General features: G+C 40.2%; 1 protein-coding gene across 2 annotated transcripts in view; it reads right to left on the bottom strand.

Annotated features, from left to right (window-relative positions):
* The window catches only part of mcc (MCC regulator of WNT signaling pathway), a 348,154-nt gene that overhangs the window by 227,539 nt on the left and 92,711 nt on the right, over positions 1–27,904 (bottom strand). For both annotated transcript variants that reach the window (XM_067249821.1, XM_067249822.1), the window contains exons 4-6: positions 27,733–27,846; positions 4,622–4,764; positions 59–201 (exon numbers count right to left, since the gene is read on the bottom strand). In XM_067249821.1, the coding sequence (XP_067105922.1) occupies positions 59–201; positions 4,622–4,764; positions 27,733–27,846 (400 nt within the window). The remainder of the gene's footprint in view (positions 1–58; positions 202–4,621; positions 4,765–27,732; positions 27,847–27,904) is intronic.

The following is a 27,904-nucleotide window of genomic DNA, read 5'->3' as shown; positions in this document are numbered from 1 at the left end:
ATATGTGGAGCAAAATACCAACACCTGTCAGATATATCAGAGATAATTCTGCACTAACCCATGTCAGCAGTGACGAGAGTGGAGTGGTTTCCAGGCAATGACACAGATGCCCCGTCCTGATCCACGCTGTGTCCGTCCTCGTTGGCTTCCTGCTGGCTATGGCTGAGTTCTGAACGCAGCTCTGAAAACTCATCCTCCTCCCTGGTTATCAAAGGGCACAGAGACAGGTAAGGGGTCAAACATGAACAATGCATACACACTAGGGGTGGGCGGTATACCGGTATGAACGCGAATACCGGTATTGCGTTGTGCCATGATATGGATTTTGCCATCTGCTAAATGCATAAATGTAAATATCACGATATATTAATAAATGTATTAAGTAAAGTGTTTCTGTTTGGTATCAAATAGAAGTCAAGTGATACTGCCTAGTGGGCTAGTTCAAATTTGTATCTTTTCCAACAAAAAAACATGCAGCATGGACCCTGCACGCATTGTGCCAGCCAATGAAAGTCAACAAAGAAGCTAGCGCAACTCCAGAGGAAGCAAACATTCATGAGTAAACTGCTTTTGTTGGCAAGTGTAAGCAAGCGTTAATGATGTCTGAAAATAATGCCAGGGGGATCGGTTTGCCGGACGAAGAAGAATTGGTAAAAAAGGGGGGCCTCTTCTGTCGTTTTGGTTTGGTTTCAAGTTATCCGACATCGACCAACAAACAGTAACCTACTCTGTAAATTGTGTCGTCGAATTGTGCTAGCCAAAGGGTGGAAACACTAGCAATCTTTTTCACCACCTGAAAGCCGTGCATGTGCGTGAAAATGAATCTACCAGAATGCGTTTGACAAATCCAATGCCAGGTTGGTTAGAATTGTGAAATGTTTATTGTTGGACAACAGAATCGAGTATTCAACCATGTAATAATTGTTTATAGCTAGAGCTAACTCACTACAAATATGTAACAGTTTTCTTGCGATCCAATAAACGTAGGCTACTGCTGAACGCGTAGGCTACTGAGAAGTTGCTCTTTCGTGCCTATGAAACACTGCAAAATTTGGAAAATTCTACTTATGTGACACACCTGAGTTACCCAATCCAAATCTGTCCGAGTGTGGTAGATTAGCCGCTGCAGTGCGGATTGCATTGTCATGACATTTTAAGAATAACTAATATATTGTGATATATACCGATATACCGTCAGTGCTTACGAATTATACTGTGATAAACATTTGAGGCCATACCGCATAGCCCTAATACACACACCTTTAAAAGAGATTACGTTGTGCCATTTCAGCAATTCAAAAAGGCACCTTGAGTATAAACTGCACACCTGACACCTAGCACAAAGAAAGGGAAGATAAATGTGTATCCATAGGTAGAAATATGGTTGCAAATGGAGTTGAAAATTCACAGAAAGTCTTAGAGAATCTTCAGTAACGTTTCCTTGGGAATTTTCATTCGCATGTTGCTTCAATAAAAATGTGTTGCTTATTTCCCCATTGTACATTTACTCAATAAGCTAAATATTAGTGCCGTCAGTTTAACGCGTTATTAACGGCGTTAACGCAAACCCATTTTAACGGCATACATTTTTTTTGCGCAAGATTAAAGTTGGTTTTGGCCTAGCAAACTTTGTAGTTTTTTTCACATGCTGTTGCAACGGTTGCAACAACTACTGACGTTAGAAAAACTACAACACCACACTGGATCTAGCTAGACCGAAAATAAAACAACAGGCACGCCGCACATACTTGTTTGGGCTGCAAGCCGGCTGAAGAGTAGTAGGCTAACGTTACGTTTTGAGTTGATGGCGAGCGCAAGACGCCGAAATGGATGCCAATAAGATTCTGAATGGAAAGTTTACTTTTAAAAAGTTGCCAAATGGTTCCATTGACAAGACCAAAGTGATCTGTGTGTTTTGTCGTTGTGAACTGAGCTATCATCGCAGCACGTCTAGAAAAATAATGGGACATAAAGAAATCAAGGGACATTTAGAATAGATAAAAATGTGCGATTAATTGCGAGTTAACTATGACATTAATGCGATTAATCGTGATTAAATATTTTAATCGTTTGACAGCACAACTAAATATATGTATGAATATATAATGATGGATAACAAAATTATTTTAATGGTTAACTTTGGTGTAGTTCATATTCTTTTTAACATTTGAAAAGTTAATTTGACAATATGTGGCATTATTTGGTGAAAACACACCCATCGACTATGAATTTAGTAGTATTGCAATTCATTTCATGCCCTGTACATGATTCCAACACATGACCAGTTAATTCTTACACCACTTACAGTTCTTGGCACCTTGGTAAGCCCACACATTCAGCATTCAGACCAATGAGCACAAGCATTCTGGTAAGTTTTGATGATATTACAGGGGTGAATTTACAACTCTGGAAAGAATAAGTAAGTGTGACATAATGTCTTGGCTCTTTCTTTAAGATGGCAAGCAATACCACAGCACAGAGGTCAAGATCATACAGAGAAAGAATAAAATCAGATCCACTTAAATATGCAGAGTCCCTCAAGAGGGACAGAGAAAGATACCTGAAGAAAAAGCAACAAGGTGTTGTTAAATCTGTGACAGAAATGCCAAAAAGAGAACAACGGAAAATGAGAAGACAGTGGCGAATTTCTCAACAAAACAGACGTAGGAAATTGAAAATGGTCTCAGCTGTTTAGCGAGACTGTAAGCCACTGCAAAGGAAGCCAGGTACACCGCAGTTGCTAGCTACCTATAGTCAAGCTGTATATAGTCAATGCAATCCTCACACAAACTATCAAAATGAATTTAGATTTTCGAAACCGCTGTTGTGTCGTATCTCAGCAAATCTTTGATGGATTCACATCAAACTTGCTGCGTGTACTCGGAACCCTCTTCTGAGGATGTCTAAAGTTTTTTCTGGGTCATCTGACCTGTTTGGCCACCTCATTGCTGCTTGCAGCAATATTTTGTAATGGATGTTTTTGCATCATTTACATTATTTTGATAACACATTTTGCTAAACGGTGCCTGTAAGCCAGTGGTTCTCCACTCTGGTCCTGGGGACCAAACTGCCCTGCATGTTGTAGTTGTTTCACTCTTCCAACGCACCTGATTCAAATGAATGAGCTGTTATCAGGCTTATTATATGGGATAATTATGAAAAATTGTTAATGCTTACCTTGAGATATTTTTCACAGAGAATTTGATAGATGGCCACACAGGTTTCAGGAACAAATGTACGAATTGTTGAGCAACCAATCCGAAATGGGTAAGAAAGGCTCTGCCATGTTAGGCATACATTTTTTAAATCTGAAGTGTATTGTAATTTGTACAAATAAAGTAGCCTATATAGACTTGTTGTAGCACCTCATCTGTTGCCAAGAATCTTAAAGTCACCATGAGGCGTTCACCAGGAGAAATGCAGTCTCTGAATGTAGTGTTTCTTTTGGCAATGAGTGGAGTAACCACAGTTTCCTCTAGGATTTCTTTTAGCAGCGGGGGCAGGTCCGACCCCCCCCCCCCACACACACACACAAAGTTCTAACCCTATATTTCGTAGCAGGTTAATGTAATAGTCTAATAGCTAATGTCATATTGCACATACTTTTGTCATATTTCCCCTAAAGGAAAAGTATATGCTAAATGGCAAATGCTGCCAATTGATAATTTACGTAACAACGTATTGTAAATGGTCAGTAGCCTATCGATTAAGGTACTCGAAAGCATGTACACTGTCTGCTTCATTTGATCTTGATAGGCTAAGCATTCTGTAGCAAATAATAACAATAAACCCACTTTATTAATTAAAACTACCTCAGCATAATAATGCACTTAAAATACAAACGTGAGCAAAGGCAGCAATCGCTATTGAATCAACAGACATGTGCAATTTAGCTAGCCCCGGGGAAGAATACAAACAACGAAAATCACCAGTTAAGTTAATTTAAATTAGCAAGAACTATAGACTAATACAATAACAGGCTTAAATGAACTGACAACATAAGTTATACGAGTTACAGTTCTCAAGGACAAATCTCAACTGCGATGTGAAGCGCGTGTCCGTGCTCTTCTCCGACATGCACTCAACCACTGCTGATAGACGGCCTATAATTTTGTACAGCCCTATTTCTGATACAGTGGCGGGCCGTCACGGCTAAATCAACATAGAGGAAACACTGAACCATGGCCAGTAGATGCTTAAAAGCTGAAGGCGCAAAGTTTGCAAAAGCTGGGGTATCTTCAGTGTAGCTTTTTACATAAACTAGGATATGCCGCATTTTTTGCGTCGCATTAGCTACGGTTTACTCCACAGTCTCCTCCAGGCTTGTCTTGTTCGCTGTTTCTCCTGTACACGCCCAACAGCTTTAAAGGCCAGGTAGACCATTACTACTTTTACGATATTTAACAAGCCCTCTACTTCGTCCATGTCAAACAAGGCAACTTGTTATATTGTCTTAAATTAAAAAGTAGGCCACAAAAGTCTCTCGTTGGTTACAGTCTGGGCAGTGTGTAACTGGCTGTTGGTTTTCTGAGCATTCGACTGCAACTAACAACTGACAACTTAGAAAGTGGGGGCTAGTTGGGCTGGGCAGTGCAAGTGTCTTAAGTGTATGTTCACCCACCTTATGGTGGTACCCTGCAGCAGGTCTATCTTCTTGTTGAGTTCAGCAATGATGCTGTGGAGCTCAGTGATCCTCTCCTCGTAGCGTAAGGTGGTCCTCTCCTGCAGATCCTCATGCTCCCGCATCAGATGCGATTGTTCACACTGTGGACCAGCATACTGCGAGGTTAAGACGTGAATGCAAACCCATCCCACCCAAACACGCGTGTCGACCAACACACACGCACAGACCATTGTGAAAAGTGGTCTGTTCTTGCACCCATGAAACACAAAAACACACCGGAGTGGGCAGATGAGGGGATTCAGAGTCCTGTAATTGACCTTTCGCATAAGCCACGCCCACCTTAGTTACTGTTGTTAGTCCGTCAAGCATTGCTTCTTTGTATAGCTGTAATGATTAAAGAAAATCAATTCGCAATTGGTTGTTATGGCGTCATGTTCAAGTTTATATTCTACAATTCCGAATTAAAGTAGGCAATGTGAAGTTTCCAGCACAGACCCACTTACTAGAGCTAAATACGTACTGTTGGAGTGCAGCTGGCTAATCATTGGTCTAGCTAGAGCTAATGCTATGTTAGAATAATCGCAAAACTGCATTTTAAATTATTACTTAGTAGTATGATTAACTACTGCTAATATTATCATACTAGTAGTCATGGCTAGAGAGTAGGGGTGCAGCAATTCAACAAGCCCACGCCTCGGTTCGGTTTTATGGGTCACGGTTTCGGTTCAGTTTTGTTTAGCGGGCATAGCTTTTGCTATAGGTCAATTGGATGAGCCTGCTCTAGATCCATCCAACAGCAGATCAATTACATGAATCAGCCAATCTGCTACCACATCTGAGCCATCTTGTTCTGCCAAAAATACACAGACACATGGCTCCATTGTGTCTGAGGTCGGCCTAAAGACTGCTCTGGGGATTGACTACAGTGATTCCGGAGTTTAGGTGTGCGAGAAAGAGGTCCAAGCTATTCGTTTTCCATGCGTTACATTGTAGATGACCAGACATGCGAACGGCAGGTTGACAGTGGGTTTATCTGCAGTGAGTGCGAGTGTACTCTTGTCTCACCAAGTGTAGCTGTATGTGTGTATCTAACGTCTGTTTCTATACATGAATATGTTTGTGTGTGTCTCGGTGTGAGTGTGTTTCTGTCTCTACAGATGTGTATTACGCTTCATGGTATTACCTTACCACTCTGCCATGTTATTCTGTCGTATGCCAAAGGTAAAATGAGAATTAGGAAAGAAAGAACAGAAAATATACAGATATATATATACTGTATATATTAGTTAGAGTGAGATAGTCTGACTGGTGTTTCAAACAATTAATGTTAATCTTGACGCTAATTTATTTCATCTCCTAAGATTACATGTCAGAAAATAATTTATGTGAGTTTGAAAAGAAAGACTAGTGTTTTGGAAAGGAGTATTTCCAATCATGCTGTGCTTTTCTTTGACACAACAATAAGGAAGACAGAACTCATGCTGTGACTGTGAATATACAATGATTAGTAGCCATCTGTGGCATGTCACAGACATGGATACAAATCCTTCAACAGAGCCTATGCAGGTCACGTGAAAAATGATCCAAAGACTCGTAGAAAGACCGAGTCGGGAAATTAACGAATCATTTCTGTTTACTTGGACGAGCCTATGCAACAGTCCCGATGCGCGGCCACGAGAAAATGAACGAATCACTCTTTGAGAGGACTCGTTACTCCCGAGTCCTTGTAAGGATTCGTTCAAAATGAACGAATCGTTCACAAACGACACATCACTAGTCATGGCTGAGAGTCGAGAGCGAAGAGAGAAAAACAAATTTCCCTATTTTCCTTACTATGAACTCCGGTGCTAACTAACGCTTGAAGCATATAGTGGGAGGTCAACGTGCCTGAAAAACATCAATTGCGAAACTGGCGGCAAATTCTGTATGTATGACAGCAGGAGTGTAAAAGTATTCATTTTTACATGTGGCCCTCCTCTTTTACAGTTTTTCAAAAGAGCAACAGGTTTACGTAGCTACTGTGTTAATGATTGACTTTTACAAGAGTTTGCTAGTGACAACATTCACATGCCTGATCTTGCATTGCTAACGTTAGTGCGCAGCAGTCCCAAACGTAATACGCGGGCGCAGAATTCCGACGAAAACCCGCGGATTTTCAAATAAAACGCATTGGTCTGAGGTAAAAACGTTAGCCAAAAATGCTAAGAATTGAAAAGGAAACTTACAGCAAGAGACAGGGCCAAGTAGTTTTCAGGCGATCTTTATGAGGATGGATCAATGCTTTTTTGCAAAGTCTGTCAACATTCAGTCGACCATATTCAACGTCAAACTGTTGTGGAACATCTTCGCTCGCTCTGACATAAGGACAGGAAGGCTAGAGGAATTCCGCAGATTTTCATTCTGAATAACCTCAGGGCCTGGTCCTCGGTGGTAAGGATAACTAACTACTTTACTGGGCACCCAAGTGTTTTTATTGCATTTACGTTAGTTTCATCTCCTCTACATATGATAGAATACTTTATTGAGGTGACTTTGCATAAGAGGAAGGTGGAGAGAGGACAACTGGAAGCAAAGAAGGGTGAAAAGGAGAGTAGAGAAGGTATGTAAAAAGAAATGTCAGTTAATCTACGTTTAATGGGAGAAGTGCATGGGGCAAAAAGAGAAGCAGAGAGTAGATAAATAAGAGAGAGCACAGGGAGATGAGGATGAGAGAAAAGGGTTGATGAAAACAAGGAGAAAAAGTTCAGGACAAAGGAAATAATGGGAAGCAGAGAAAGGAACCCTTTCCTGCCGGACCATTCAAATATGTCCATCCGTCCAATCACTGATTTTAATTATGAAAACGGCTAGATACTCATGCCAACTTAAGCTCAAAGCACATATCATTAGGTCACTGGCAGTGAAAAATAAATGTATCGTCAGCAACGGCAGCCATTGTTTTCCTAGGCGGAGCCAGAGAGGATACCATGGGAGATGGCCTACAGTGTTAGATTTACCGCTTCGAATTGAAATCGGAGACGATATTATGAGTAAAGACAAGTTTCTTAATATGTGTTGTCAATTAAAAGTCTAAACTTTTTACTTACGAAGAATTTGTTTGTGGGAGTGACAGGAAAGAATTACGTGACCGGTTTGGCCGTTCGTGACAGGCAGCGATGACAGTAGTAGCACTGTTTAGCCTCGATTTTAGCAGATTTCTGTGAAATTTGGAAAAACAACATGAACTAGCTAGTTATGTACACTTTAAGCTAAATGTACATGCCTTGTTTGGCCAATTTGGTCGATATGAAAAACGGTAATATGAAAATTCATAAAATATTAATACGCATATGAATATAATATTTCAACAGCATATGGAATGTTCTGAATTTTGGCTTAGGCATGAAAGGGTTAAGACAAAATAGGAAGGTGGTAAGGAGAAGGAGAAATAAAAAGCATGGAAAGGTGACAATGAAAGAAAGGTGACAGAATTAAACAAAACAAAGGGTAAACATTCATATACAGAAGATTAGCAGACACTAAACACATACAAAATATCCACTCTCTGACATAACCTCGCCGACCTTGCAAACTCTTGTCTTTTTGTTGTGTTTTCCCCCACAGATGTACTGTCCATATTGTGGATCTGCCTTGACAGCTTCCCCTGGGTTAAGTTTTATGTGTGGAAAAAACATCAGATTTCTAAAAGAAGTGGCAAAGTCCCTGAGGAGATGTACCCTTAGTTTGCTAGTTATGTACCCTTAGTATAGCTCATATTTAAATTTTAGATTCCTATATGTTTAATGTTTGCACCTTCCTGCCAAAGCAAATTCCTTGTCTGTGCAAACTTTCATGGCGAATAAAAACCATTCTGGCACAGAGGTTTGTGGCACAGAGGTTTTCCCATTTTAAGACGTCTGTAATGGGCTGAGAGTACTTTGAGCAAATCGTAGATTTGTACATAGAGAAAGGGTCGCTTTTGAAGAGAAATCAGTTAATTTTGGTCAATGTACACAGGCTGAGAGCCAGGAGCTAGTAGCTAGTATCGAACTGGAATGTGTCAGGGACGTAGACAAGGTTGTTGTGGATTTAGAAAGGGAACTGAAGGAAAGGGATCAATTAGTGCAGGACTTTAAGGTTCTTCTTAAAGAGAAAGATAGGATAGACAATGATAGGAAAGAGAGAGGTTTGAAGCTGTATGAGGCTGAGGTTAAGATCAGCAGCTTGCAGTGTAAGCTAGACAAGTGTAGTCAGAGGTTCTCAGATAACCATAGCTCTAGATCCCTGGTTAAGAAGAAGTTGAAGAGGATCGAAGATAGGCTATCACTGAAAGAGCAGGAGGCGGAGAGCCTTAGGCTTCAGAACAGTGTGTTGGAAGTGGCCAAGGAAGAGTTAGAAGAAAGGTTAGTAGGTCTGAGTCAGGGACTAGCACAAATGAAAATTGAGAAAAGGAAGGAGACTGTGTTCTAATTATTTAAAAAGAAAGACCGATCAGGTAAGTGGTAGAGCGTCTAGTTTAGAAGAGCAGGTTCAGAGTTGAAATGAGCAAGTGCAGTTTTGGAAAGGGGAACATGCTGCCGCACAGGAGGAACTAGACAGGTTTATACAAGGGCAGGTCCCCACTTTTGAGCATGGTAGGTATTTAGATGTTGTTAGGGAGGTGTACATGGATTTGATCACAACTATGGGGTTGAGTTCCACCAAAGCATCTGAAGTTGTGAAAGTTGTGTTGCAGAAGCTTGGCAGGTCCAAGATAGGAAGGCTTCCTGGCCAGTCTTTTTGTAAATATATGGTGTTGGAAGCAAGACAGGTGTCGTTACAGCATCTGCAAAGTGCTCTGTTGTCAGAGAATAACTTGACCCTTTGCACAGATGCAACAAGTAAGTTTGGACACAAATATGGCACTGCAGGCATCTTTTTAAAGGATGGTACTAGACTCCATTTAGGTGTGAGAGAACAGGCATCCGGTTCTGCCCAGTGCACGTTTGATACTGTGCGGGAGATGATTCATGATGTTGTTAGCAGTGGTGGTGAAGAAGTTAGTGATTTTAGTGAGAAAGACATTTTCTCCAAAATGAAGAACCTGATGAGTGACAGGGCTAGCACAGAGAAGAGGTTCAATGAAATACTAGCTCAGTACAGAGCCAGTATCCTGCCTGACATAGTTGAGGACTTTGATCAGTGCAGTGAGGTAGAGAAAGCAAGACTCTGTGTGGTGAATGAGCTGTTCTGTGGTTTGCATCTCATTGATGGTCTGGCCCATCAAGCAAACACTGCCTTGTCTACCTGGGAAGACATGTTTTTTGGCAGTGCAGAGATTGGAAGCTCTAGGCACCCCGGTTTCCAGAAGAGTTGTGGTGAAAGCGGAGCTGTACACCTTTTGAGAATAGTGTGTAAGCTCATTCAAGAGCGTGGCTGTGAAAAGAGTGGCAAGCGGTTCAATTTAGAACATTTTTGATGGACAGGAACGGAACGGATTTCGTTCCCCTTGCTCCTTTTAAGGGAAACAGGGCAAATGTCACCTTTTACAACTCAGCAGGTTTGTATTTTTTGAGTAGAGATATTTTGGATTTCTCTTGTGCCAATAGAAGTGACAATAGGTTAGTAGAGGCTGTGTATGAGGATCTTAATGTTCCTCATTTCCTTGCAGGTTGTCGGGCCTTGGGGCTTGTAGGGAAGTTAGTTGTTGATCCTGTGTGGGAGGCACTTTCTAGGAAGGAAAATGTGCTGGTAATGAATGGCAGGTATCAGGAGCTTGTCAGAAAGCTTAGAGAGTGGCAGGTGGATGGAGCTTCACCTCTTACAGGGGAAGTGACTCTCTTTGAGGACATAGCTGTCCATGATAGTCCTGTTTTAAAGTGTTTGACTAGAAAGACTGACATAGATTTTGATGGTTTGACAGTGCAGGCTGTTAAGATAGTTTTAGACAGCCTGGTTAAGGTGTGTAGCAGCATGCTAGCGGACCACTTACTGCATGGACGCTATGCAGATGTGTCTGAGGAATCGGTTGACCAACTTGCCTCAGCACCTAAAACCAATGTCAGTTGAGAGCGCGACTTTGGGGTTTTTGATAGGCTTCTTCGAGAGAAAGCTAGGGCAAAGGTCAACACACTAGAGGGCATGATGCTTTTCAAGCAGAATCGGTCTTGGGAATGGCTGTCAGGGTTAGATAGAGACAGGAAAGCACAGGTGTTTTCTGTAGCTAGAGCATCAGTGCAAGAACAGAGAGCCGTTTTCTGTGAGCGTGCTCAAGCCATTAGGGATGAGAGACTTAGGATTTTGCAGGCGTCTAGGGTCAAAGAGAGAAGGAAGTTAGGGATGTTGCCACAAAGCAAAAGCTGACATTGGAGATCGTTAAGTATGGGGGCTTGTGGACAACTTTAGATGAAATAGATGAGCAACTAGAGAGTTTAGGTGAGAGATCCAAACGGTTAGCTGTATCAGCACAGTTGAGGTTTAGACGGGTGGTACTAGGGATGAAAAATGAGAATGGTATCTTCAATCTAAGTAAGGACAGGAGAAGATTGCCTTTAGAGACTCACTAGGAATCTTAGGAGTGTAGTTCAGGCACCTCTGGAGTTGGAGGACACTGAGGATAGGCAGTATGGGTGTGCATCAGCACGTTTTTGCAGAGGCAAAGGCTGAATTTATACGCCTTGCTGAGAAGCAGCAGGCACTTGTTCGGGATTCAGGTTGGAAGAGGGGGGGGGCTCTCAAAGGTCATAGTACCTGATGTGCAGTCGGCAGACCAGCTCCTTGGTAAAATCATCAGACATGGGTTTGATGAGGATGGAACTAAAGTCTGGTACAGAGCCACAGTTATAGGGGAAAAGGAGGTCAATGGTAAGACCATTTCCCATGTAAGATACGATGGGGAAAGGAGACTGTGGTGGTTTGATTTATGGTCCGATTTTCAGGAGGGGTATGTGGAGTTGTTGTGGCGGAAATTCAAGTGGCACTGTATAGATTTGAATAGTCGAGTAGAGATGGCGGTTTCAATACAATTTATTTTGCTTGTACAAATTAAGAATTAACAAAGTACTTTGTGATCAGTCATAATGAAGGAGGTGCTAGCCACAGATCGTTCGCAAGAGTGATGAAGAACAACCCTAAAACCCTGCCTTATATAAACTTAGAACAAATGGTTCTTCTGATGCTCACTCCATCAATATAGCGGTCTCTGTGATTGGCTAACTCAACTCAGTGACAGTTTGAAACAATACATCTCCATACCAATTGTCCCACAGTTCTTTGATGTGGCATCTCTCCCCAAACCAGTAGATACTAAAGCCACAGGAGTTCACCAGTCAAATGGTCAACTGTCCTTTGCGTGGACATCTTCAAACAAGTATTTAATTAACACCACCCATGCAACAGGAAGGGTCAGAGCAGCTTAATAAGTTCATCTACACTTCTCCCTTTAGGCCACAGGAACTCAAGAATCCCCCCAACCTCCACACCCAACTAAGACCCTCTGGCTCTTAGTTAGGTATCATAAAACAACACCATAAACACCTTAAACCAACCGCTACATCCATTCTACAGAGTAAACCACACCACAGAGCCTCAGATTCTTACATTCGACTGTCTATAACAAAGGAACTTACTTTTTACCGCTTAAAGAAACATAGATATTGTAACTATGTCAAAAACTGCCATTACACATGATAGGCAGGATAATAAAGCACATGTACATAGATAGTGATGATGGGTTGGAGTGCTGGTATCCAGGTAGAGTAGTGGGCTGTAGCACAGGTAGTTTACTTGTTGTAGAGTACGAGGGTGAGGACGAAGAGGAGGGGGTTTACAAATGTCCTCTTTTAGATGATTATTTAAATCATGAAGTCAGCTTTACATACGTTGTAAAGCAAGGCTGTTGAGCGGGATTTAAAAGCCAACCGTATAGAGCAGGGCATTGGCTATAATTTGTAGTTATTGTGTATATTCTAATATGAATCTTTTCTTTTAGGTTGAAGATAGCTGTATAATTATTTGTAACTATTGTGTATCTAATATAATCTTTTTCTTTCATGTAAGATTTCTGATGTAAATAGTTCCCTCTGCATATATTCTTATCTCTTATAGGATGTTTATATAGCTAAATATTGGCAGTTTTACTCTAGTAAGGCTGTTGATCAGGTTTGATATTAATATTTAATAATTTATGTATTTCTAATTTCAGGTATGAAGAGAAAATGAAACAGCAGCAGCCACATTCCGTTTGCGGTGAGGTTGTATAGTAAAATGAAGTTTTCATAAATATGTTTATAAGTAACTTATTGTCAATAAGTATTTGTTACAAATGTGCACTTTTTTCTCTCTCTTTTTCAGATGAACGTGCCTTCAATTAGCTACACATTTTCCAGGAGCTTGCTCGATCGCCTTTTTGCTAGGGGTCGGGGAATAATTTTCCAGTATCCCATATTGGCTAAAATGGGTTAACTGGTTTTTTGATTCCCTCTGGAAAATGAGTTAGTTTTCCTATTCAATATGCATATACCAGATGGTACTGTTTGAATCGCGATTCAAACAGTACCATCTGCTAACTGAAAATATGCCCCCAAAAACGTAAAAAAAAGGTTGCCAAAAACGCTTGACACTTATTTAGTGGAAAATCGCTTTCATAAAAAGCTCACTGGTAGCGATCATTGTCAGTAACAACGCCAAGTGCGATATAGCCCTGTGTGGAGAGCTGCCCCGGTAAATTGTACTACTATGGTACCGTACTAGACTACTGCTGTGTTCGTCTTGGTAGCGATTGCGTTGGTTGAATTGGATTTAACGTTCCGTTGTACGGTTTAGGCTGAAATTAATAATTTTCATGAACAGATTGACAAAGTTTAGGCTGTGGCAATGAAGTTAAGGTAAGTAGTTAGATAGACTTTTGATTTAAGTAAGGGGAGTGCCGAACATGTTCTGTCGCCGTTTGACTTCCTAAACATCGAATAGTGTCCCCTAACCGACCCACTGGATCAGAACGTTATTGGTGGCCAAGCCGCGAAGCGGCGAAGCCACTTAAGTGTTTCTACCTTTTCTTATTGGGTGTGCTTTGCCTTCGGCAAGGGCACAACCTTTGTTCTCTCACATATATATTATTATTATTATTATTCTTTTTGCCCCCCTAAAACTCAGTCAATATTTGGCCTACATAGACAAAGTAGGTGTCAAAAGTTTCGTCTTGGTAGAGATTGAGTTGCTTCTATTGGAATTTACGTTCCGTTGCATGGTTTAGGCTTCAGTTAAGTTTTTGTGGCGAAAAGTGAAGCTAACGGTGGCTAATTTGCTAGCCACAGTCACTGACGTTACTAACGTCACTAACGGATTTATTATGACATTACATTACAAGTAAACGATTTGTGGGTGAAATTATCATTACCTGTGGTTTCAAACCAGTGTAGCACACTGCAACGCTGTAGCCTACGCGAGACACTACAAAAACATCTACACAGCTGTAGGAAGTCAAACGGCGACAGAACATGTTCGGCACTCCCCTTATATCGCATTTTGCGTTGTTACTGACAATGATCACTACCAGTGAGCTTTTTATGAAAGCGATTTTCCACTAAATAAATGTCAAGCTTATTTACGTTTTTGGGGGCATATTTTCAGTTAGCAGATGGTACTGTTTGAATCGCGATTCCATCTTCTACTGCCGGTAACGTCGTAAAATAATCTTCAAAGGGGGTTCTTTATTCATGAATGAATGCAATATGAGTAGGCTAAATTCCTTAAAATATCACGAGAAGGGAAAAACTTAAAAGGACGTTTAAGTCAGAGAGATTAGGTCAATTTTTACACCGGTCTGCCAAATTTATTCGTTTTGATTCAACGATGAGGCTGCCTCTTGCAGGTGAAATTAGAAGACATCTATTTCATTCTACACTTCACTCGTATTTTCAGTTGTAAATGAGCAGCAAAAAAAAAATGCTTTTAAATCTATGTCATCTTTATAAATAATAAGTATGCATTTTTATATAAAATATACAGAAATATCAGTTGTAAAAATGTCATTCAAAAACGGACCCCTGTGCAACCGACGCAAGCAAGCACACCCTACAATTTCCCCAGAAATTGTACCCTCTCTAGTTGGGTGTGCTCAAGCCTTCGGCGAGAGCACAACCTTTGTTCTCTCACATATATATATATATTTTTATTTTTATTTTTTTTGCCCCCCTAAAACTCAGTCAATATTTGGCCTACATAGACAACGTAGGTGTCTCTTCTATTGGAATTTACGTTCCGTTGCATGGTTTAAGCGTAAGTTAAGTTTTTGTGGCGAAAAGTGAAGCTAACGGTGGCTAATTTGCTAGCCACAGTCACTGACGTTACTAACGTCACTGCGTCACTAACGTCACGAAAACACGCGTGACTACCTTTGCCAGAACATTCGTTTAGCATCTGTTAACTTGGGGGATAGCTAGGCTAACTATAGCTTTACTGCAAGGCAGCTGCAGAAACGCCACAAGAAAAGAGGCCAGGGTGATAACTATTTACTCATTTTACTTTGTGATATGACACACAATTGTGATGTGTAATGTACAATATAAGCTGATATTATTAAGGAAGTACATCTACTTTCGGAAACAGTAGTCTACTATTTCACTGAAGTATTAGCATCATGACATTAGCCTGTGTTGCCCGGGCAACACATACTACAGTGGTCTATGATGTAGCGTTATCTGTTTTCAATCGTTAAAATAAACATTCCTCACATATACATTTTCGTTGTAGGATTTATTATGACATTAGAAAACGATTTGTTGGTGAAATTACCATTACCTGTGGTTTCAAACCAGTGTAGCTCACTGCAACGCTGTAGCTTACGCGAGACACACTACAAAAACATCTAGCTACAGTACACAGCTGTTTAGGAAGTCAAACGGCGACAGAAAATGTTCGGCACTCCCCTTACTTATATCAAAAGTCTATCTAACTACTAACCTGAACTTCATTGCCACAGCCTAAACGTTGTCAATCTGTTCATGAAAATAATTAATTTCAGCCTAAACCGTACAACGGAACGTTAAATCCAATTCAACCAACGCAATCGCTACCAAGACGAACACAGCAGTAGTCTAGTACTGTACCGTAGTAGTACAATTTACCGGGGCAGCTTCTCCACACAGGGCTATATCGCATTTTGCGTTGTTACTGACCATGATCGCTACCAGTGAGCTTTTTATGAATGAGCAATTTTCCACTAAATAAATGTCAAGCTTATTTACGTTTTGGGGGGCATATTTTCAGTTAGCAGATGGTACTGTTTGAATCGCGATTCCATCTTCTACTGCCGGGTAACGTCGTAGAATAATCTTCAAAGGGGTTGTTTATTCATGAATGAATGCAATATGAGTAGGCTAAATGCCTGAAAATATCATGAAAAGAGAAAAACTTAAAATGACGTTTAAATCATAGAGATTAGGTCAATTTTTACACCGGTCTGCAATAATGTCACGAAAACACGTGTGACTACCTTTGGCAGAACATTCGTTTCGCATCTGTTAACTTGGGGGATAGCTAGGCTAACTATAGCTTTACTGCAAGGCAGCTGCAGAGACGCCACAAGAAAAGAGGCCAGGGTGATAACTATTTACTCATTTTACTTTGTGATATGACACACAATTGTCATGTGTAATGTACAATATAAGCTGATATTATTAAGGAAGTACATCTACTTTCGGAAACGGTAGTCTACTATTTCACTGAAGTATTAGCATCATGACATTAGCCTGTGTTGCCCGGGCAACACATACTACAGTGGTCTATGATGTATCTGTTTTCAATCGTTAAAATAAACATTCCTCACATATACATTTTCGTTATATGATTTATTCTGACATTAGTAAACGATTTGTTGGTGAAATTACCATTACCTGTGGTTTCAAACCAGTGTAGCTCACTGCAACGCTGTAGCCTACCCGAGACACTAGTGTGAGTAGCTAACAAAAACTCCTCAGCTGTTCAAGTCAAACGGTGACAGAACATGTTCGGCACTCCCCTTACTCAAAAGTCTTTCAATAGTTGAAACAATCTGACTACTAACCTGAACTTCATTGCCACAGCCTAAACTTTGTCAATCTGTTCATGAAAATAATTAATTTCAGCCTAAACCGTACAACGGAACGTTAAATCGAATTCAACCAACGCAATCGCTACCAAGACGAACACAGCAGTAGTCTAGTACTGTACTGTAGTAGTACAATTTACCGGGGCAGCTTCTCCACACAGGGCTATATCGCATTTTGCGTTGTTACTGACAATGATCGCTACCAGTGAGCTTTTTATGAATGAGCGATTTTCCACTAAATAAATGTCAAGCTTATTTACGTTTTTGGGGGCATATTTTCAGTTAGCAGATGGTACTGTTTGAATCGCGATTCTATCTTCTGCCGGTAAAGTCGTAGAATAATCTTCAAAGGGGGTTCTTTATTAATGAATGAATGCAATATGAGTAGGCTAAATGCCTGAAAATATCACGAGAAGGGACAACTTAAAAGGACGTTTAAGTCATAGAGATTAGGTCAATTTTTACACCGGTCTGCCAAATGTATTCGTTTTGATTCAGCCTGTCAGCTGCCTCTTGCAGGGGAAATGAGAAGACATCATATTTCATTCTACACTTCACTCGTATTTTGAGTTGTAAATGAGCAGCAAAAAAAAGATGCTTTTAAATCTATGTAATCTTTATAAATAATAAGTAGGCCCGATGCATTTTTATATAAAATATACAGACCCCTGTGCAACCGACGCAAGCAAGCACACCCTACAATTTCCCCAGAAATTGTATCCTCTCTAGTTATTAGTGTGTTTGCTGCAAGCAAAAACACTATTGTTATTCTGCATACTTACCACTTTTTTCAATCGCCTACTCCTTTCACACCGTTTAAGCTAGAAACACCGTTCAAACTTCACTTGATAAAGTCTGAACTGCTCTAGTGTGCTATTACTTTTCTCATTGATAACTTTTAACGTTTTTAAGGTATTAAAGTTTAAAGTGCAAAAAAAAAATTAATGGGTTTCAATGGTTCAGAATGTTCAAGTCAAATTCCATTGTGACGTCATGCAATGACAAAACTGTTTCTCACGCATCAATTTTTGACACTTTCCTGCCTGAATATACAGACTTTTTCAAATAATATACCTGAACTGTTTATACCATTTTGAAGACAAGATTTAGGGCTTTCTAATGATGTAAATATGTATATGATTATCTTAGGCAAATCATCCTTTATCAAGACGATTTCACAGAGCCATTCTGACAAAAATCTTCTCCGTCTGCATTACTTTTTTAGAAAATCGAGGCTCAACACTGTCATAGCCGACCGTCACGAACAGCCAAACCGGGGTCACGAAAGGTTTACTGCAGCTGGCGTTACTACGAACAAAGGCTTCGTAACTGAAACGTTTTTACTTTTAGTTGACGATATTGAACACAGACGTTAAGAAACTTGTCTTTACTCTAAATATCTTTTCCATTTTCAATTTGAAGCAGTAAATCTAACAGTAGGAATTCTCCCACGACATCCGCTCGCTCTGCTTTGACAAATATGTTTTCTCAGTCCACCATACATTAGACAAGCTACTTTTCGAGCACTTTCAATACAAGATACAGGCCATGTTAGAGTTGATATATATACATAATTGTGTGAGCAATGTAGAACAGCAGACAGATTTGAAATATGATATTTTGTTTTAAAGTTATGGCCATTCTAGTGACGAGTGCTTACAACTCTAGCTACGACTGTCATCATACAGTACTGTAGCTGCCATAGAACGGCAAAACTAGCTAGTTACGTCTATCGTTCGTTACCTACAAACAAATGCTTCGTAACAGTATTTACTTTTTATTGGCAATATTGACAACAGAAGATTCCTGTTAAATGTGCCTAAAAACGCCTAAAAAACATACCCAAAGTAAATTGGAAGCTGTTCTTGAACCATTTGGAGTACATGCATGTAAATGATCTCTTTTGAAAGCTGACACTCTGAAGTTATGTCCCCTGTTGTCAGGACCCCTGTCAGTCCTACTAGTGTTGAGTAATAGAAGCTTGAACACAAGGAAAGTGAAAATTTCTATTTCCGCCTAGATTTTGTTTTGAAAACAGAGGCCTGAAGAGGCCTAGAGGTGGTAGGTATTATCTGGAAGACTAAATTGGACCACAGGTTGAAGCCTTACCCAATTCAAATCAAAAGTCAAACATAATACCACAATATATTAATATTTGACACATGTTTTTATAAGAGTACATCCAGGCATTTTCTAAAAGGGCCTTTTGGAGACTCCAAAATGACCCTATGTAACCAAGGTCAAATACTCATGATAAAAAGGTATTATTTTTCATAATTGTTATCTCTAATGAAAGGTGGTACTTAGAACTATCATATATAATAGCTAAATCCCTAATTAGTATTACTGAAACACAAAAACTGAAGCATGAACACATTGGAGTGCTTTATCTGATTCCAAGGATTGGCGCACAAACAACACTGATTCTGTCAACCATATTGCGCAATCGACTTTTATTTTGAAGGCTCCACAGAGACATACAAATGAGGTATTGGCATTTTCAGCTAGCTGTCAGCTACAAGGCTAACGAGCTCATTTCAGAGCCAGTCGAAGCCAGTTCGAGAAATTTGTTTAGAACGAGTGTGGGGGGGGGGCGGGGGGGGGGGCAGGACGCACAGACCTAGTTGGCTTTAGAGGGCTGTCAACGGGGCAGCTCCTATTGGGTCAAACAAGGTGTCAATCAAAAGGGGAGGGTTCAACGGACATTTTGATGCCTTCATATTGTAAATACTCCGTTGCTAACCGGAGAAAAGAACACTTTTATGTGAACAAGTTGTTTCTTCTGTCGGCTAACTTGCATAATGAAACAAAGGATAATGGCTATTCATGAAGTAAACCATTGTATTTGGACGAATTACTTTACATGGTTAGATACTTTGAACCCTTGGGACTGTAAGCAGATCAAGTTTTGATGGCATGATTTGCACACCTGGACCTATTTTAGGAACTTGTCTTTAATCAAAAGATCGTCTCTGTTTTCAATTTGAAGCAGTATCTAGCTTACTGTAGGAAATCTCCCATTGCATCCTCTCTCTAGCTTCTTCGGCTAAAGATGGACGACAATGACGATGCATTATTCACGCCTACTGTACGGTGTTAATACAGTCTGTAAAAATACCACATTGACACACTTGCAAGAAATGATCCGCTGGTTAGATGTAGCATGATCTTATTTACCACCCACAATAGTTCAGCTTTTTTTGCAGCAGCATTCTGAGTTAGAGTAGCTAGCTTTTCCAGTTGCACAACAAAGTCAAATAATGTGACGAGATTGAATTAAAAAAAACTCACCGGGACAACGACAACATCGGCAACCCTGCACTATGGATTATTATTTTGATGTCATCTTTAAATTAAGTGTCTGAACAGGACTGGTTGTGCAGGCACACATGATTAGTTTCTCCTTCATCTTGAACCTAAAACCTAGATTCTAGGTTAGAAATGTTGACAATGACCAACAGTTGCTACGTTACAAGAAAACAAGGAACCAATCCGATTGGCCAACGCTCTTCACTGTTCCACTGTTCAAATTTTTTTCTGTTTCTACATCTTTCAAATATTAATACTTTTCAGAATGGGTTTTATTCGCCAAGAAACATCACACAGACAAGGAATTTACTGTGGCAGGAAGGTGCACACATTAAACATATAAGAATCTTAAATAAGAAGTGTACAAGTCTTAATACTAAGGGTTTAAAAATGTAAAAGGTTTAGAATGAAATAAAATATAAAATGGCTCTAACATAAAGCTTTAACATTTATGAAATTAAATAAGATACCCTTTTCATCACTCTTTTTTCTCCTTTTTCAACCGTGAGAAAATATTGCAATGCATAACAATGACAGATATTCTTTTAACACTGTCTTACCATTTTGGTTTCAAAGCAACACTTTTTTTCACCTTCATACTGCTGACATACTTTTGTCTGCTATGATATTGATAACTGTTATGCAATATACTCTTCATCACTATATTTGCTAATTTTTCTAACTTCGAACTTTTTTCTGTTTCTCAGTCTTTCATTCTTTCATACTTTTAACGCTTAAAAATGTATGAAAGTCAATAAGATACTCTTTTCATCACTGTTTTTTTCAATTTTCAACAGTAAGAAAATATCGCAATGCATAACAATGACAGCTATACTTTTAACACTTTTTCTCACCATTTTGTTTTTAAAGCATATACCTCTTTTAAAATTTTTGTAAAACCTTCTTCACTATTCAAGCCATCAAAACAATCGTTTCAACTGCTTTCAGCAAACACACACATTTTCTTCAGGAAATGTACCTTTCTAGTTTTAGGCTATAGTTTATTTTAGGCTGATCTGAAATTGATAGCCTACCTCAGGTATAACTAGACCTAATCTATCTCGATGTCTACTGTACCACTATTTCAAATAGTAGCTACATTAGCTTACCAAATAGTATTTGGTAGAGTGTGTTTACAGTCAGTAAAGAGGTTATTGGAGCCTATAAAAGTGTGATGCCTACAACAATTTTTTTAATGGGAGTCACTACATATTAAGACATGACGGCTTCAAAAGACCTAGACCAGCTGTGATGCCTGCATACTAAAAGCAACGGTCGGGAGGTGTGCAGCATAGGCTATATCTGCTGGTTACCTGTTGAATAACTGCTGTGAAATTGTAGTAATTAATAAACACACCGATAAATGTTCAATATGATCTGCTGTTTTTACATCAACCACCTGTCATTTCTGAACCCAGTGTATGGTCGAGGGTTAAAAAAACAGGTGGATATGAGAGTTAGCCATAGCCTAGGACTACGCATGCAGTGTCAGATCCACAACCGAGTTATCTCTACTGAAGTATATTTATTGTTCAGGTGGATCCCTTGCCTGTTGCGCAAATTCATTTCAGTAACCTAAGAAAAGACACATCGCCACTGATGCTAGGCATGATTGGAAATTCCCTTACATGACAGTTATATACACCCCAAACCACCTTTTTAAAGCACTAACCCAGCTAACACATGACATTGCGGCAACGTTGCCAGTAATTGCTCAGTTGGTAACCCGCGACGTTACCTTCTGGCAACATCGTGGCAACGTCGTAGCAACATTATAAAGGGAATGTTGCCAGTTGGTCCCATGGACAACGTTGCCGCGACGTCGTACTTTGGTCGGCTGGTTACGTTATTTTTAGACCCGTGGACAACGTTGCCGAAACGTCGTACCTTGGTCGGCTGGTTATGTTATTTTTGGTCCCGTGGACAACGTTGCCGTGACGTTGTACCTTGGTCGGCTGGATACGTTAATTTTGGTACCATGGGTTACGTTGCTCTTTGGTCGCAGGACAACTGATCTAGAGTGCAATATAGTGGTTTATCCAGAGATGGAGAGATCACACTGGACTGCTCTCAGTTCTGACACTTTTGTAATGTAGCCATAGTCTACATGAATTTCAATCACACACAATATTAAATGTTGCATCCCAGCACGTATAAATGTAGACAATGCATGTAATTCATGTGCAGCTCAGCCCCAGCATGTCATTGGTCATCAATTTTCTCATATGTAGAAACATAGCTTTAATAAATAAAAGACAGAATTTGGAATATAATTTAGTATTTCATTCTTTACTATAAACATGTACAAAAGCAATACATGTGTGATGTGATTAAGCAAACATTTTTTGTATAGCACACCAAAGCTGTGACACACAATGCAAATTTGTGCTCCAATAATTTTGTAATACAAAATTGTTAAATGTGACCAAAAGGTCATCGACTCTTAAGAGTTTTATTTCCAATGACAAGTCATCACAGAATATTACAGTTTTTCCTTAGCAAACCTGCCCCTCGATCTGCCCCTGAGCAACAGTTGCGCATGCCCATTTCAACGCATCGCTGAAACTGGGGTTTCAGAAGAGATTTTGCAGGAGTTCTCTTCCACCGTCTTTCACGCATGTTGTCACCTGGAAATTAGCTACTTCACTACTTTAAGGTGAGTTTATTTACAGAAATAGTTTTAAATATATAAATGTAAATGCAGAAATTGAATGGGGCATGTTATTTCTAATAAGTTTTGAAACGTAGGCTATTTAGCATTTTTATTTGGTATCAGATTCACTTTTTTTTGTTAGGATTTCTCTAGCTACGCAGAGGTAAAATAACTAAAGTTAAAGCCTCCAGAAATAAATGTTGAAATGCATGTATGATATCAAAGTTTAGCGTCTCACATATCACCCACAACAGAATCAGTGAAAATAAATGTTCAGAACTGTTAGAAAAACTTGTTCCAAAATAGCTTAGCCCTCAATTTTCTAACTACAGTCTAATTACAGGCTAATTACAGCTGCTTAAACTTTGTCCCAAAGCTGACCAAAGCTAATACTCTGCCATTTCTATTCATAAAAACTTAGCAGTTGATGTGTAGCAGAGAGGATAGAGAGACTGACTTGCAACCACATGCTCTTGAGTTCAAATCTCCATTCAGCTGTTGTTGTTTGACAAGCATGAATGAATTTTGCTGTCTTGTTGTCCAACTATTGACCTTCTACAATGTAAATTTTTATAATATTTAGCCATTTTGAGGAGGAACCCGCATCACTGCTTGCAGGTATATTTTTCATTATAATTTCTACTTGGTATTTCCAAAAATACTGCTTGTAATAATTATAAAACATTTATAAAAATGATCCCCGACTCCACGCCGAGTGCATTCATTCACAACTTCTTGAAGCGACTATTTTGTTTTTCTAGTCTGTTTTGCCATGATTCGAGATCCAAAAGTGTCAAGAATTACCAAAACACCTATTGTTTACATTTTGCGCACGGATGCAGCAAAAGCCCTGTTTCTGAGCCATTTTGCACAAGGACTTTAAAACCTCTTAAAAATCCTGTCAAATTTGCCTAAAATGCCTAAATAAAGCATACCCAAAGTAAATTTAAAGCTGTTCTTGAACAATGTGGAGTACATTGATGGCTGTGGTCTCTTTTGAAAGGTGACACAAGTTAGTAAGTGACTACTCTCTCCATTCAGGAGGGTGAAGTTAACAGAATTTTCAAGAGGCAGCTGGGCCGGACTCTGTCTCTCCAGCCACCCTCAAGCACTGCGCTGACCAGCTGTCTCCGGTGTTTACCTACATCTTTAACACCTCCCTTGAGACATGCCATGTGCCAGCCTGTATCAAGTCCTCCACCATCATCCCTGTGCCCAAAAAGCCAAGGCCAACAGGACATAATGACTACAGACCCGTCGCCCTGACCTCTGTGGTAATGAAGTCTTTCAAGCGCCTGGTGCTGGCACACCTTAAATCCATCACAGACCCTCTACTGGACCCCCTGCAGTTTGCCTACAGAGCCAACAGGTCTGTGGACGATGCAGTTAACATGGCCCTCCACTTCACCCTACAACACCTGGACTCCCCAGCATCCTATGCCAGGATCCTGTTTGTGGACTTCAGCTCTGCCTTCAATACCATCATCCCCGCCCTGCTTCAGGACAAGCTCTCCCAGCTTAACGCACTGCTTCCTGTCAGACAGGAAGTCTGTGATCCACCTGCAGGTGGAATCAGGCACGTTCAGCTGGGAGAGCTTGTCCTGAAGCAGGGCGGGGATGATGGTCTGTCTGACAGGAAGCAGTGCGTTAAGCTGGGAACACAAGTCTCTGACTCCCGGTCCATCAGCACCGGATCACCTCAGGGCTGCGTCCTTTCTCCTCTGCTCTTCTCCCTGTACACCAACAGTTGCACCTCTAGTCATCCGTCCTGAAGTTTGCGGACAACACCACCCTTATTGGGCTCATCTCTGGTGGAGACGAGTCTGATTATAGGTAGGAAGCGGCCAACCTGGTGACCTGGTGCAGCCAGAACAACTTAGAGCTCAGTGCTCTTAAGACAGTGGAGATGGTTGTGGACTTCAGGAAGAACACAGCCCCACTCACCCCCATCACCCTGTGTGACTCCCCAGTCAACACTGTGGAGTCCTTCCGCTTCCTGGGCACTATCCTCTCCCAGGACCTCAAGTGGGAACTGAACATCAGCTCCCTCATCAAGAAAGGGAGGGAGTCAGGTGGCTGAGCGGTGAGGGAATCGGGCTAGTAATCCGAAGGTTGCCAGTTCGATTCACGGTCATGCCAACTGACGTTGTGTCCTTGGGCAAGGCACTTCACCCTACTTGCCTCGGGGGAATGTCCCTGTACTTACTGTAAGTCGCTCTGGATAAGAGCGTCTGCTAAATGACTAAATGTAAAGAAAGCACAACAGAGGATGTACTTCCTTCGGCAGCTGAAGAAGTTCAACCTGCCAAAGACAATGATGGTGCACTTCTACTCAGCCATCATTGAGTCCATCCTCACCTCCTCCATCACCGTCTGGTACGCTGCTGCCACTGCCAAGGACAAGAGCAGGCTGCAGCGTATCATCCGCACTGCTGAGAAGGTGATTGGCTGCAACTCCCTGTTTCAGTCACTCCCCTCCGGCAAAAGGCTGCGGTCCATCAGGACCAATACTTCACGCCAAAAAAACAGTTTCTTCCCTTCCGCTGTTGGCCTCTTCAACAACGCCAAGGGACCACACTGACTCTAATGACTTCCTGCTTAAAAAACACTGCTTTTTGCACTGCATTACATTTGTATTTTTTGTAATATTTGTATTTTATATGGTAAATTACGGCAACTTATATTTTATTGTATATTTTATGTAATTCTAATTACACTTAGTACTGCTAGTTTATGTACCCTTAGTAAAGATAGTCCACATATTTAAATTTTAGGTCCCTATATGTTTATTGTATGCACCTTTCTGCCAAAGCAAATTCCTTGTCTGTGCAAACTTTCATGGCGAATAAATCCCATTCTGATTCTGATTCTGATTTCCCATATTGTCAAAATCCCTCTACGTGCTACTGGGTTTGAGTAATAGAAGCTTGAACACAATAAAATATAAAATTTTGATTTCCACCTACATTTTGTTTTGCATACATATGCCTTTAGGTGGGAGGTATTATCTGGAAGACAAAATGGGACTACAGCATGAAGCCTTAACTAGTCCAAATCAAAAGTAGATTTATAATACCACAATAAATGAATATTTTACACGTTTTTCTCAGGGTACATACAGGTGTTTTCAAGTTCCCTTTGAAGAATCCAAAAGGACCCTTGGTAAACCATGGTCAAATACTTACAGGTATTACTTTTCATAATTGTTGTCTCTAATGAAAGTAGAGTGCTTTATCTGATTCACGCAGAAAAAGGCCTGCTTCAGGCCTGCTTCAGAATTTAATTGGCTATACACTCACAGAATTCATTTGTGAAACAATTGAAGCCAAGTTAAATTTTTGAAGCCAGACAGACCTGATGGGGGGGGGGGGGGGGCAATCCTGGTCCTCAGGGGCCACTTTCCTGCATGTTTTAGATGTTTCCCTGCTCCAACACACCTGATTCAAATGATTGGTCATTACCCGGCTTCCACAGAGCTGGTACTTAACAACGCTAAGAGGTTAACTGGTTGGATTGTTTGGACAGCTTTTGATAAAATGTTCTGGTAATTGTGGGAACTGTAGACAAGGCCTATTTACACTGACAGAGTGTAGTTGGTGAGGGGTCCTGCCCCCAGAATCTCAGCCCTCTACAATAACCTCACCACAAGTTGGTGATTGACTACACTGTAAACAAAAACGTTAAAAAAACTGGAACAATCTGGCAACTGGGACGCCCATTAAAAACCCATTAAATTAACCGTAAAATAATTGTAATTTTCCTGTACCAAATTTACAAGATATATCTGAAATATTACATTACAGGCTGTTCTTTGCCGGTAAATATGCCTTTTAATAACTGAACTTCTCTGTAAACAAACAGCATTTTCAATAAATACAAATATTCAATAAAGCCAAAACAAGATATAACGATTTAACATCGTGTGCATTACATACAGCATCTGGACGCTGTAATCAGTATCCAGATACTACAGATATTACCGGCGCTTCAGATTACAACTGCAGAGCTGGGTAGCTGTACGAATTGGAGAAGAATATTGCTCTCCGCACGTTAGGCAAATTAGACAGGTTAGATCGCCATCTAACTGGACAACATTCACACTCAGGGTGAACACTTAATGTATCCAAACTACAGACCATCACATTACACATATCAAAACAGAACGGACACAACAACAAAACTCCAAACAATGCTTATCTAACTAAGCTTAAACCTTTAACTGTAGATTTTCACCTTGCCGCGGGGCATTCTGGGTAACAGGAGCGTTGCCGCTACACAACTATCTAATCAACTTTCCTTCGTCCTACTCTGGAGTCTTTACATTTATTAATTTAGCAGACGCTTTTATCCAAAGCGACTTCCAAGAGAGCTTTACTAAAAGTGCATTGGTCAATAATCATAAACAACGAGATAGCCCCAAAAATACTTTTGCAGGCTTTTGTAGTCTTTGATATTGACTGGGGCATGCTGGGATTGCATGACGTCAACTACCTGAGCTCAGTTCACAATTCAAGGTTCCTATGTCTAAACCAAAAATTATGTTATTAAGTTATTTGTCCGTGGGATGAAAGTAAATATCTGCAAATAACTGTTAAAATAGCTAGTTTTGAGAAAGTGAAATTATGTGTTTTAACAGAACATTTTGGTGAAAATTGTATTAATATTTGTAAAAAAAACAAACAGACATTTTAGTGTATTTTTAAGTAACAACATTTGGTTGTAATGTTAAATAAATAATAATAATAAATACATTTACAGTTTGCCATTGTCTTTCTATCTGTATTTCCTGTCATTCAGAAATACAGAAAAAAAACACGTATAATTTACAGAAAAAGTGCTGTAATTTCATCTTCATTTTTTTTACAGTGTAGTAGCCCTGTCAATAACAAGATGGAGGGAGATACCTGGATTGCAGATCAAACTTCCTAGGAGGGGATGACCTCAACAGAAAACACCTCTATAGAGCCGATGACTCGTAACACAAGTTACCCTTATGATTTGAAAACATTTGACAGTTTAAATAGGCCTTTAGACTAAGACCTTCATTAGGCTAGGTGTGGTTCTGGACAAGCCAAGGTGATGGTATAGAGCAACATTTACCTGTGCTTTGGCCAGTCTCTTCTCGAACAGGTCTCTCTCTCGCTCTGTCTGCACCAGACGCTTGTTTAGCTCGCCCACGTCGCCTTTGAGTGAGGCCAGGGCTGCCAGGTGGAGCTGTGAGAAGATAGGGAGGGGTGTGGGATTATAAATCATAGTAGACATAAATGAGCAC

Source organism: Osmerus mordax, chromosome 14 (assembly GCF_038355195.1).
Source record: "Osmerus mordax isolate fOsmMor3 chromosome 14, fOsmMor3.pri, whole genome shotgun sequence".
Lineage (NCBI taxonomy): Eukaryota > Metazoa > Chordata > Actinopteri > Osmeriformes > Osmeridae > Osmerus > Osmerus mordax.
This window is presented reverse-complemented; position numbering and strand designations above follow the sequence as displayed.